The sequence below is a fragment of the Amblyomma americanum genome, chromosome 5 (assembly GCF_052857255.1).
Source record: "Amblyomma americanum isolate KBUSLIRL-KWMA chromosome 5, ASM5285725v1, whole genome shotgun sequence".
NCBI classification, from domain to species: domain Eukaryota; kingdom Metazoa; phylum Arthropoda; class Arachnida; order Ixodida; family Ixodidae; genus Amblyomma; species Amblyomma americanum.
Window position 1 is genome coordinate 200,793,743 of NC_135501.1, and position 13,068 is coordinate 200,806,810.

General features: G+C 46.4%; 1 protein-coding gene across 1 annotated transcript in view; it reads left to right on the plus strand.

Moving 5' to 3' along the window:
* The window catches only part of LOC144133414 (uncharacterized), a 43,753-nt gene that overhangs the window by 15,484 nt on the left and 15,201 nt on the right, over positions 1-13,068 (plus strand). The window contains exons 3-4 of the mRNA XM_077666501.1: positions 985-1,128; positions 5,348-5,485. Of these exons, the coding sequence (XP_077522627.1) occupies positions 985-1,128; positions 5,348-5,485 (282 nt within the window). The remainder of the gene's footprint in view (positions 1-984; positions 1,129-5,347; positions 5,486-13,068) is intronic.

Below are 13,068 nucleotides of genomic sequence, written 5' to 3' on the forward strand. Positions count from 1 at the left end.
CTCACTCGCTCACTCGCTCACTCACTCACTTAGCTCATTTACTGCCCCGTTCATCGCTGACTCGCTCACTCACACATTTAGGCACTCTCCCTCACAACCTCGTTTACTAACTCGCACTCACTCAATAATTCGCTCACTTAGTGCCTCGTTTATCACTCACTCACTCACTTTGTAACTCTGTCACTAACACCCTCGTTCTCTCACTCACTCCCACTTACTCTCCTGTTTGCTCACTCACTATCACTCACTCCCTCGTTTACTCATTCACTCCCTCACTCACTGACTCACTTGTTCACTCTCACTCACACCCTCGTTTACACATTCACCGCTCGCTCTCTCACTCACTCCTACTCACTTCCTTGTTTATTCGCTCACTAATTCGCTCATTTACTGCCTCATTTGTCACTAGCTGACTTAGTCAATCACCCTCTCACTAACGCCCCCTTTTGCTCACTCGCACTCGCTCCCATTCACTTCCTTCTTTAGACACTCACTCATTCGTTCGATTACCCGTTGTCTCACTCCCTCTCACACACACTCTCGTTTACTCACTCACTCACTCACTCACTCACTATCTCACTGCCTCGGCGCTCGCTCGCTCGCTCGCTCGCTCACTCACTCACTCACTCACTCACTCACTCACTCACTCACTCACTCACTCACTCACTCACTCACTCACTCACTCACTCACTCACTCACTCACTCGTTTGCTCACTTGCCCACTTAGTCACCTTCTCACTCTCACCCTTGTTTACTCCCTCACTTTCGCGCACCCACTTAATCACTTTTACTCGCACCCTAATTTGCTCAATCTCTCTTTCTTACTCACTACCTCGTTACTCACTCATTCCCTCGCTTCTCACTAATTTCTACTTCCCTCTTTACTCATTCACTCAGTCGTATAAGCGTTTTTCTTGTGGTGCAGTTTTACGTGGGAGAAAACCGGCGCTCGTCGTCGTAACTCGTTCCCCCTCTCCCTCGCAGCAGAGCGGCGGCTTGGCGAGACATGCATCACCAAGGCGGCCTGCGAGCTGGGCGACGCCCACTCGGACTGCATCCATTGGCAGTGCCAGTGCAAGAAGGGCTTCCGCATAGAGTTCCTCCACGGGGTGCCTGTATGCGTCACCGGTACGTCCCCCCCCCCCCCCCCCCGTCCTCCTTTCTGGTTCGTTAATGCGATGCACGCTACACGCGGGCATGCCGTGCCGAGAGTGCCTTATAAAGCATCAGTAAGTGCATGCAGGATCGGGCAGAGGCACAGGTTGATCCCCAGTGCCGCCGGGTACCCACCGGTTTTCCTATCGTTATAAGCTTTCCCCTGGCCTCGTGGTCTACTCTCCTGGCGGTGACATGCTTGGAAAATAAATCTTTGATGCCAACTTGACTAGACAAAAAGCACCGTGTGTCATTACGCTGTTTGGCCACAGATGCCGTTGCGCCATTACAATTCATCATCATTAGAGACAAAGGTCAGCCGCCTAGTTAACGGTCATCTAATCACGGGCTGTAGGCATGCCCGAGATCAGGCAGGTCAGAAAGAGAAAGAAGACGGAGGAAATGCAGGAAGGGGTAAGCAAGTCTTACGTTGGATCTGCACCAAACCCTGGCCAATCCCCCACCGTGGGTGTGTGGCATCGTGCTTGAGGCAACAAGTCTTACGTCGGACTGGTTGTCCTATACAGGGAGAAGCAGTACGAGGGAACCAAAAGAATGAAAGAAGAGAACGCATGCGCAGTAGGCTAGATATAAAGAGTTATGAGTGGCCTTCAGAGTCTGTGGTACTCTTAAATTTTTGTGAATACACCATCTAAATCGTCTGCTCTGAAAAATCTTCGTTTATCGGCTAGTTTTCACCGGCACGTGACGGATATTAGGCAGTCAATTATCAATGTAAGCGCCTAGTTTGTGACCTTCAAACATTTCTCACCGAAAGCAATTGCCGCTGTTCCATTTTTTTTTCCTAGAGTACGCTTGCACTTGTTTCTATCGCAATAAGCGATCAAGCACCTCGCTATGGCTTTTTGTTGTGCACTAGGACGCCGTCTGTTGCGTGTTCAGGGCGTGCCGTGTTTCGGTTCTCTCGCAAGAACCGCATCAATATTTTTTAATCTCTTAAACTGTCCAGTAAATTAAATAAATGTTAGGGTTATTGCGCTCGCTTGAAACGCGCGCACTTTCCGATGTTTCCTCAACTATCCGCACCCGTCACAATTGCGAAAAAGAATGCAGGAGTATCGACGTTAAAACTGACGTCATCATTATGAACGCGAATATGCTTCGATCAACATCAAACCTTTTCAGCGCGAGTTGACCCGAGCGGAGCTGTCTTTACGTCAAATTACAGCCACGCGGCGCTCATACAAAAAACAAAGAAGGAAACAAAGAAAGTAAAAAGCGTAAAAAAAGAGTGAAAGACAAGAAAAAGAGAATGGGGAAAGGTTTGAAGGAAGAACAAAGAATTGAAAAGGATGAACAAAATGCGTGACCCCTCTGTATCGCCGCTAACTCTTACAAAATCAGTCTTCGTGTAGTGGCGCAAATTGGTGCGCTGCAGACTTTCAAGCCCGCAGCAAGCACGCACACATTTTCTCCGGTTCACGCTTTCATGACCAAGGAAAAACATAGCATGAATTGCCCTCTGCGGTTTTTGCTTAACTCACGGCCAATCTGTGTCTGACGCAACAGCGACGCAGCTATCTATGTATACTACTATGCTCGGCAGCAGCGCCTGTTGCAACGCTGACCGTGTCTCGTGCTTTTTTTAAATCTCCTAGCATTATTTCCTCCAGCGAGACCCCTTTAAATCGGCTTCGCAAGAAGCCAGTGGCATTCTTGGTTTCGTCACATATGGAATACGCCGTACTCTAACGATATTTTTTTCAAAACTTATTCTTTTTTTGTACGCCGTACTCTACGATATTTTTTTTCAAAACTTATTCTTTTTTTGTATATTAAACTTTATGGAGTAGAAAACGGATAAACGGGGTCTTCGTTGAGTAACCCTCGCTGAGTAGACTTAACTCTGATCCAACCTAACCAAACTGTGCAACTTCTGGGAGCGGTCTGTTAAACCGGCACTTTTTTGGTTTTTTACACACTCCCTGGCCGTCATATTCGGGTTTAGATGGGTCAGAATGATTCGAAAGCAAAGACAAGACAACATGTTTTGAATCGAGCAGTTAAGATGGTCTCAGCCGCGTGGCCTGGCTTGCTCGTACAAGCGAATTCTATTCGCTCTTCAGGGCTTGCTTCTATTTTTGGACGACTTACGAAATTGGTCAGAATCAAACCCTAATACTCTTACAGTAACGCCGACTTGTTTTTTTTTTTTTTCACGATCGTAGTTGGAGCCTATCTATCTTCAGCGCCGTTTGTCAACCACGGTTTGCACGCAGGTTTTGAAATGCAAGCGAAGCCTAGAGTTTAACAATCGTTTTATGAACTAGGGTTGGCTACACTGCTTTGCGGGCAAGGAAGGGTTGAGATTCACAATGAAGAAAACAAGTATTTTGCTCACGAGAGTAGTTAAACGACTACTGTAAAACTTTTACGAGGGCTGCGTTTGGTTCAGACCAAATGGCGCGTTCAATAAGGTTACCATTTGACTCGCCCCTGGAATCTTCGGATAGCTTGCGTCGTACCGCAGTACCGACGTACAACAATGCTAGGAAGCTGCTCGCATCTCTTTCTTTTCTTCTGGCAATTTTGCGGCCGCAAACGTTATGATGTCAGACCACGACATGCTCAGAGCTGTTGCACAATATGGCTTTTTAGTAGATTTGAGTTTGCGCATTTGTTCGAGATTCTTCGTTCGTTTATGTCCGCGTACTACCTTTATTACTTACCCTCCTAAAGCAAAAATCCGAGCCCGTAGTCAAGCTACCGTCTCTAAAAATATCAAACTCTGCATAGCACTTTCTCGCACGCTGCTTCTATTGCCATTTTTTTCTTCTCTAACGACCTTTTCTCTAAGCCAGGCAAACCACCAGTCCTGGTATTATCGCACCATTTCATCACTCCATGAATGCACGCGTTTGCGCAGTTCATGATTCTCATCAAGGTTCGTGTTTGTCTTTGTTTTTGCCCATTGCAATTTACGTTTAACGAGGGCATTTATTAATGCTCTGCGTTGTTTCTTTTTTTTCACTTTTCAGCGTTTAAAATGGCCCATTTGTGCAAAAAGTTCTCCTACAAGTGTTCTCGTAACTAAACATTAAAGCTCGTAAATCTGTTGCTTCTGCTCGTAGGGCTGTGTTTTTAATGGCAGCGTTTGTACTGTTTTTTTTTTGTTGCTGCTTTACAGCCAGTGCTTTATTAACCGAGCACCTTTGGCAATTCTCATTATGGCATTCTTTTTAGCTGAGTGCGTATATTAGTACGTAATAGCTCCATCCTTCTTTATCTGATTTTGTTTTCTCTCTATGTGCATGCAGCAGTATGCAGGGTTTTTCACCTAAGACTTACACAATTTAAAAAAAATTGGATTTTGTGTTAGAGGAGTGCTTTTTTTCGGCTTAGCATTCTCAGCGGTGTACTACATCAGAGTACAACTAGGTCGTGCTAACTAGCAAGCTGGTTAACTAATATTGGATACTGAACTTTTTAACTATTACTGTTAGGCTACTTAGTTATTGAGAGGTGTGCAGCCTACCGTAAGTAATATCTATATCAGTTATTAGAATTTCTAAATCGCGGTTACTCTCGGCGCTGTGGCCCAACAAATTTTGCCGTTTTTGACAATTTACGTGCACTGGAGAGGTTGCTTTGCCTGCAAGTTTATCGAAAGCGCATGCATTTTGGCGTGATTTAGAAAAATTTGTTGGGACGCAGCGCCGAGGGTAACCGCGTTTCCGAAATTCTAAAAACTGATATGGACATCAATTACGGTGGGCTACACGCCTCTCAATATTTACGAAGCCTAACAGTAATAGTTAAAAAGTTAACTATTCAGTTGACTATTGAATGTGAATAGATAACTAAAAGTTAACTATTCATATTCCTCTATACGTTCTCAACTTTTTTCATATCTACTTTTGTTTTCTCGCTTTAGGTAAAAAGTGTAGTGGGATCACATTGGAAGTCCCAACATACTCTCTGATTATGCGACTTCCTTCTGTATGATATCCGGTATACAACAATTCCCCATGGGAAGAAAGACTGATTCTGCGACCGAGTAAAAAAAAAATGTAATGGACACTATATGTCGCGCTCTGCGCAAATAAATGTGACTTTTCTCTGTGTAAAAATGGCATAGACCCCGCATCGGCTAGCTGAGAGAAAGAGAGCTTGGGTTACGCATGCCTGTCTGTTTTTTTCTCGCACTGATGACGTCATTTCCGCCCCGCAGGTTTCTTCCCGAGCCAGTGCTACTCGCACAACCAGTGCATCGAGATGGACGAGCATGCGCTCTGCGTGAGCAACGTGTGTGACTGCGAGAACGGCTACCAGAGGGAGCTCATCTACTGGAAGTACGTCTGCAGGCCAGGTGAGGGGCTACTGTTTTTGGCTTCGCTTTAATGCTTCGTAAAAAAAAAACTCACAGGATGGTTACGACTGTGTAACGCGATGTTCAGTGATAGCTGTTTAGGCGTTTAGTTATGGGGATATATTCCTGGCGCACTGGTGTAGTGGTCAAGTGATGCATCGTTGTACTGGCAGGCGACTGTTTCAAACAGTTCCACCCGTAGGCTTATGCGACCCAGGTTGACCGTGACTTAAGGTCACGTGACATGAATGTCACGTGACACTAATGACAAGAACTTCACGTGACCGTGACATTAACGCACCCAGCGGTTAAGCCGATGGCGACGACAAAGCCAGGGACGGGTGCCCAGCAGCTATGGCTGTAAAACACAAGCTTGTCGCCTAATGTTAGAGCAACTTACAAAAAATATTACTACATGCAAACGTTAGCGCAATATGAGAGACATTCACAAGAAAGGTGGCCTTTTATTTTGCGCTAACGTATGTATGTAGAACTATGCACCGACTAGCCCGGCAACAAGTTTTATTTGAATCGGACTACAAATTATTAATTTTATTGTTTGAGAGAAAAACGACACGTGGAATTCGACACCTCTTCTGTGTGTTTCCACCCCTCTGTTGTCGTCAGCTCTGCGGTGGATTACGATCAAGCTTGAGCCAGTGACTATCTGTTTTACTGGTTTTTGTAGCGATAGCTACATTGCGGTAGCATTTCGAGCCTTCAGCGTGGCTGCGCCGCCACCTTGTGGCTGCGCCGCCACGCTGTCACGTGGTTGGTCATGTGGTGCGGAGCAGCTGCCGGCGGCGCGGCGCCGTGGCTGATCACGTCGTTGGTCACGTGACCAAGTTCCACTCAGCCAGCTGTAGCTATAGCGTCACTACAGCTTAACCAAGGCTAAACCACCGCCAATTTTTTATTCTTGCGATAGGGTCAACTTCAAAGGAGAGGGGCAGGCGCGGACTGCAGAACAAATGCTATTCACTGATATCCCAGACGAGACCAAGAGAAATCAATGCAAACATAGACAGGGCTAAATAGGTCCGTTTGCTATAAGATGTGAAGACGTTGGCCTGAGTTATGCTTCTATGGGTTGCTGCTCTGGCCTTGGAAAAATAGGGAAAGGGAAGAGAAAGGGCAGAACGTGAAATGCGCAGCACACCTATAGGGTGGTCTGTAATAGCGCGTATGTCTTGAATGGCGGCCGAGAGTCAGTTGGATTTCTGATGTCAGGAAATTTGATGAAACAGGGTGGCTGGAGGAAGACAGGGCTATTCAGAGGTCATCTAGAGAGGCTTTTGTGCTGCAGCAGACTTGACTCGATTGCACTGCTGTTGTTGGTGATCCTCACAGCATCACTGATAAAGACGTCGTTCAGACACTTTCCGTATTCTCGGCGCTTCGTAACTGTAACATGAGTCTATCCGTAAACAGCAGGCATCTACTTTTCAATGATCCCGTTTTGTTTATCACTACGTCAAACAGGGCTTGCTTTCAACCACAGCTTCACTTTCTCACACACAGCTTCACATTACTGCCAACATATTTCAGGGGTCGGCGGAGCTAAATTTTTAAATATGGCAAATGCGGAAGTAAAGGAAGTACTTGCATTATTTAATAGTTTGCCTTTTCTTTTTTCTTGCTTTTTTGTAAAGGTCATTTAAGTAATATTGCATGTTTAACAGGATTGTACACTAGCCATAGTATGCCAACGAAAGTGACGTTATAACGACGTGCGCTTCCTGTGATGCTCTCCTTGGTAAAAAAAAAAAAGGAATATACACTAACACAGAACATAGCTACAGTTATAAGTCACGAAATGTTCACACAAAACCACATATCACAAGCTTCTAGTCCCGTTCACCCGCTGTCGCGCATTACTCGCTGACAAAATGCGGCGCCATTAATCTGTTAATTAGCAGAAAGCACCGCTGAACAAATTCTCGTCCAAGTCCTTCAAGAACAAAGAAACTTTTAGAGTTGTAAATCTGTTCTTGTTCTAGTACAGTGACGCTTAGTTTAAAATTGAGAATTCTGCGCCCTGCATGGACTAACGAAACCTGACCGCCTTCCACGTTTAATGACTTGCTGAACTTATGCAAAACGAGCATCGTCGGCACACTCGGACATATATAGGAAATATGTAGGCTTGAGCTTTTCGTCATCTTTATCATGTCCCGGTGATGAAGCCAGTAGGCATTTATAAGTAAGGGGCGTAAATTTTAAAGGTTGAATTCCTCCAGAAAAATTTCATTGCGGCACTCCTAATGGCTGCAGCGTTGCTTGGTTTTTCTTGTTTTTGTAAATGAATAATGTTTTGCCGAGTATATTTTTGCTAGCATAATAAATGGTAGTCCTATCTTGGATTTATTTACATCAATGTCATGCAGCTAGCAAGAAAGGTAATCAAAGAGCTTTATAATGTGTTTTTTTTTTTAAGTTGTAAAGGTAGCTTTTTTGCAAGCATTTTCATTGTGTGAAAAAGCACGCTTTACAGGCGGGCAAAAAAAAAAGAAAAGTAGGTGACGTTGATTGAGCAATTGTGAACAGAAGCAACACAAGGTGCTCAGGGACGCAGGAAAATTTTGAGACAAAAATGCACACAATAAGCGCGAACAACAACACTCAAGTTGTGATGACAACGCGGTTGATAATGAACGAGCAGACTGGAACAGCGCTGAAACGATTTGTTCATTGTCCTGACCTGAGCCCACAAGTAAATAAATTTATATAACAACAAACGACGATAACGACGATATCGATAACGATAATGATAACAACGACAATAACCGGCGAAAACAACGAACTTCCAAGCTGGTAGCGGGAGGACACAATCAGCGTCGCTTTCGGCCGTTTTCAACGTAAACCTAAGGCAAAACTTTCTTGACAAGGCGTAGAAATCACGAACTACAATCGCAAATAACGTAGACGTAGTTGCGCGCGGCTGCAATCACTCCAGATAAATCTTGTTACAGCTCGCGTCACAGACAAGGGGAGGAATCCCGTGTGCCGGCGGCTTTGAGCCTAACGAAAACAGCTCCTGTCCTGTCTGCTTTTTTTTTTACAGTGTGCTGTATGTGGCCCTATAAAGTAATTCGTCTTTATTCATGAGCCAAATAGCCCCAAATAAAAACGCTGTCAACATTACAAAGATTCGATCGAACATTGGCACAAAAAATAGTAAGAGTGTGAAAAACGCGCAAATGAAAACAGCTTAGCACTTCGACGTGCTTACACTGAAAAGGAAGACGCGCCTTCCATGAGAAAATGCAAACCTACGGCGCTTTGAAGCATATATCTTATAAGAGAACGACGGTATATTATATATACAGCCAATCACCCGAAAAAAAAACAGATTATGTAGGCAGATAAATGATTTTTGAACTATGACGCTCGCAAAACGTTGCAACATTCTCTTTACTCAAAGGAATTGCACTAGACATAAAATTGAACGAGAAAAAAACAACGTGATCGCCAAGAACCATTAGTGATGGACTAGAGTTTCGAAAGGCCCACCCCATCGCCCGAAAGCCAGGCTCCGGTGGCACGAATCCCAACGCAAGCGCGTAGATTACCCGGGCTCCACCAATTGATTTTATGACCGAACGCATCTCGTGCCTAATCACTCCCGGACTCCTCCTCGTCTTCGCCACGACTTCAGCTGCGATGCGGGACGGAGGGGAGAGGAGAATGAGGTGACCTTAATTCTTCTACGTGTCTCCTCAGAATGGTATACAAGCGATCTGCATCGAACGCATCCCTTCTATACTCTCTGGCCTGTAAGGAGCTGGAAAGACAGAGAGGCTTAGAATACTGGTACGAAGGGAATAGACAGATAAACAAGCAAGAAAAGCACGAAGCCACCCACTTTCGCCGAGCACACGCGATCCCAGGAAGTGCTGGGGTAAAAGCTCGCCCCGTTTATCGACGCAACGTCACGACGAGTTCCTCTTTGCTTTGCGCGCCTGAAGGCAACGCCTGCCCGTCGATACAAGGAATGATGAGTTGGCCGCCCCTCCTACGACTTTCAGGAATCGTCCCCGCGACAAGTTTCACTGCGGGGAGGTGTAGAGGGAAAGGGAAGCGGGGTTGAGGGAAAAGAAAAGACAATGTACATATGCCGTCGTTGTTTGGGTTTTTACTTTTATTGTCTCATTTTGCGAGACCCGAGGTTCGATTCCGGCGATGCCCCGGGAAACGGAGATCGAAGTGCAGAGACCGGACCCGCGCTGCTTGCGACAGAGAGGCGAAAAGTCATCTCCCCTGAGAGCGTGCGCATTTCGGTTAATGCAGCAGAGCACGTTACAGTATCGGTGAAGTTTGCGATAATGGATACCTTTCCCGCAAAATGTTTAATGCGACAATGAGAACAGTAATTAGTAGAGGGGAGTAAAATACGGTTGACTGTTGAGTTTTACAAATGTCTGGTGTTTCAGCACCAGGGAAAAAAACTCCTACAGGGCAATTTCTTGAATCATAAAAGCGGATTGTTCACGGGGCGTTAATGCAATGACGTAAATTAATACATTTTCTGAGGCTATGCAAAATGGTGCTGGGGAAGTAATACCACCGATCATGGAGATCATCCAGTAACCAGCCAACTAAATTGCTTTCCATTGATTGGCACCGCTACATGCAAAGGAGAATTGGAATCCGTGTTAATGCTTGCGCTTCCGCTTGTCAGAGTTAGCAATCTTTGAAAGCTATGCGTGCTTTTATAAATACAGCTTAAGCGTTAAACACAGCTAGGTGAATTGTGCGCGCTGCTTGCCCTGATATTAGAAGCCATGTGGAGCCAAAAAATAAAATTCACCCTATGGCTGGAGAGAGGTGACGTCACCAGACCGGAAGTGACATCGCTCCCAGTGAAGGCATCAGCAGCTTTTAATGTTATCACATTGCCTATACATAAGGCAATTAGATGTCACTCTGAAATCTCACCCTTTGCATGCCAACTGGAATAGATACTGTGAGCTTCGCTGAGGGTGCAGTCGGAAGGCGAAGGCAGAAGAGAACTTAGCCCTAGAAATTTAATACATGCCCAGTCCTGTGGCTGTTATACGCACGTATGAGCACATAAATGGATATGCGATAGTGGGATTGTGAGCCTATTTGAGAATGTACCAATGTATGAAAAGCGATGTGAACGCGTGACGCGTGCAAATACTGAGCTCAGTAGACAAGTAGTAACATTACCTTGCTACATTACCCGACGTGGCGCACCAATATTGTTTGATTCCTGACTTGTAACGCACTCCTCCCTTGAAGGAACCAAATATATCGCGAGGCATACAAACAAGAAATGCGATCATATTGTGATCTTTTAGATTCCCTTTGTGCTGGCTCGTTCGTTTTGTTGTATCACCATTATCGGAATGCGCCAGCGGCCATCTCCAGTGCAACCGTGACTGCTACCCTGAACTCCTTTTCTTCGGCCAAAAGTGCTGAGGGAGGAAACAAAGAAAAATATAAGGAGAAATATGGTCACGAAGAGACACCATATAAAGAAACCTGGCTGCTTGGTGCAGGGCCTTGGCACAGCTCCTCCCCCTCGCCACCAGACAACCAGGAAGCGCTCACAACGGCTAGGTGGCCAGATAAAAGAGAAGCCAGAACACAGGAACAAAGGAAGGGCGGGAGGAGGGGGGGAGGAGGGGGGGGGGCAGAAAGCGGCCATCAAAACAAGCCGGACCGCTCGTCAGGCAACCACGCCCTACCCAGCAGCGGGGTCCGGTCCGGCGAAACACGTCCCTCGAAGCGTGAGCTTTCGCGTCTGTGTATAGCGGCGGCCGGTGCAGATAGCTCCCTCGACGTACAGTACCGCCTTTTCGCCGCTGGCCTTCGGCCGTACCTCCTATTTACTCCTTTTTTATTCAGTTCTTTCAGTCCCATTTTATTCCTTTTGTTTACTCCTTTTTCTACTCTCTCTTTCACTCCTTTTTTTTATTCCTTTCCTCAATGTTTGATTTTTGCTCCAAGCTTCTTTCTTCTATGACTCTTCCCTCGCTCTTATTTCATTCCTTCCTTCAGTATTTCACTCCGTGCTCCACACTTTCCCTGTGGTGCTCGCTCTGTTATACTCAGTGTATTCTGCCGTTCTGTTTTGCGTCCTTGTTGTTATCGGCTCCTTCAAATCTCGAACACACTTCCCTCCTCTCTCTCCCTATCGGCGTTCCACGTCTTCCCTCCTTCTCCTCCCCACGAACCATTCATTCTTTTCTTTTCCCCACCGTGCTTTCGTTCCATAGAACAGGAGAGTTCGTTCTCCTGATTCGTCCCTCGAGATTTCGCGCGAAATCGCGTTTTTGCCGCCGCTGCCGCCACCACCGGTTATCTACGCTCGAATTTTGTTTTCCCCATTCTTTCCCTATTCTCCTTTTTTCTTCCCTTATTTTTCTTCGCTCGCTCTTTGTGCCTCAAGCGCCCCTCCTCTTTCTTTTCCCCCTCCTCACCGCTCTGCGGCTCCCTGGTCGACTGCTCGCGCCGCGTTCTCTGAACCCCGCGACGAGCTCCACGGAAGCCTATCGATTTCTCGAAGCGAACGGCGAGCTGACGTTTCTGGCTCGGCCTACATAGCTCAGCCGAGCACGCAGACGCTTACTTTGAAGCGCCTCTAGCACTCCCCTCCTATCCACATACTTTCCCCTCGCTCAATTTCCCCATACCGTATCTTTGCAGCATTGCGCCCTTCCCCAGTTCTCCTGCAGTTCCCCACAAAGCCGTTCTGTTCCCGAATGTAGCTAGAACGATGCATCAGCTCAGGCGGTATTGTTGAGAGAACAGGCTGCTTCTGAGTCGCTCGGGGCTGTACAGCTGCATAACACCTTCTAGACAAATGACTGTTGTCTCTCATTTCACATCTCCCCGCTCATACACGTCTCCTCCCCACCCACGCACTCCCTAGCTACTTCGCTTTCCCTGTACCGTCGCGCATCCCTTTCCCTATTTTCACGACTTACAGGTTCTGTTCTTAATGTCCCCTTTTCTTCTCTTTGATGCAAGGCTATACCTTTTGTAGCAGCTCGCTTATTCCATATTATAGTCACCCAATGCAATTTGGTCCCCTTGGTAGGGACCTACCTCTTCCCTATAATTTCCAGTACTTTATCTTTTCCATGCAGCACAAAAGTGACAGTTACGGCCTTTCCCCAGGTGTACCTGTACAACAGTTTCGTCTAAGTGCATTAGCCCCCCCCCCCCCCCCCCCCCCTCTTCCCATCTCACTATCGGTCCCAGCGTTGTCATGTTTCTTAGGACTGTGCCTCTCTAGTGACCCACTTTACCTATTCCCAGAAGTCTCGCCCTGTTTCCAGAGGGAGTTAAGACACACGCCCGTTGATGTGGCCAGTACTGAGAAAGAGGTGCGTGACTGTTGGGCCACTTGAGGTCCTAGTTGTGCATCAGACGTTGCTAGGCAGATTATTGTTGTCGGTCGGTACCTGTGTATATATTCACTAGCAAGGTGCCCACTGGATCAGTTCGATACCTAGTGTCGAACAGGTCAGACTGAAGTCTAGTGTCCGTCAGATGCTACCTTTTGCCAGAATGTCGACGACACGAGCTGAATTCCCTCTTTGACTTTACTG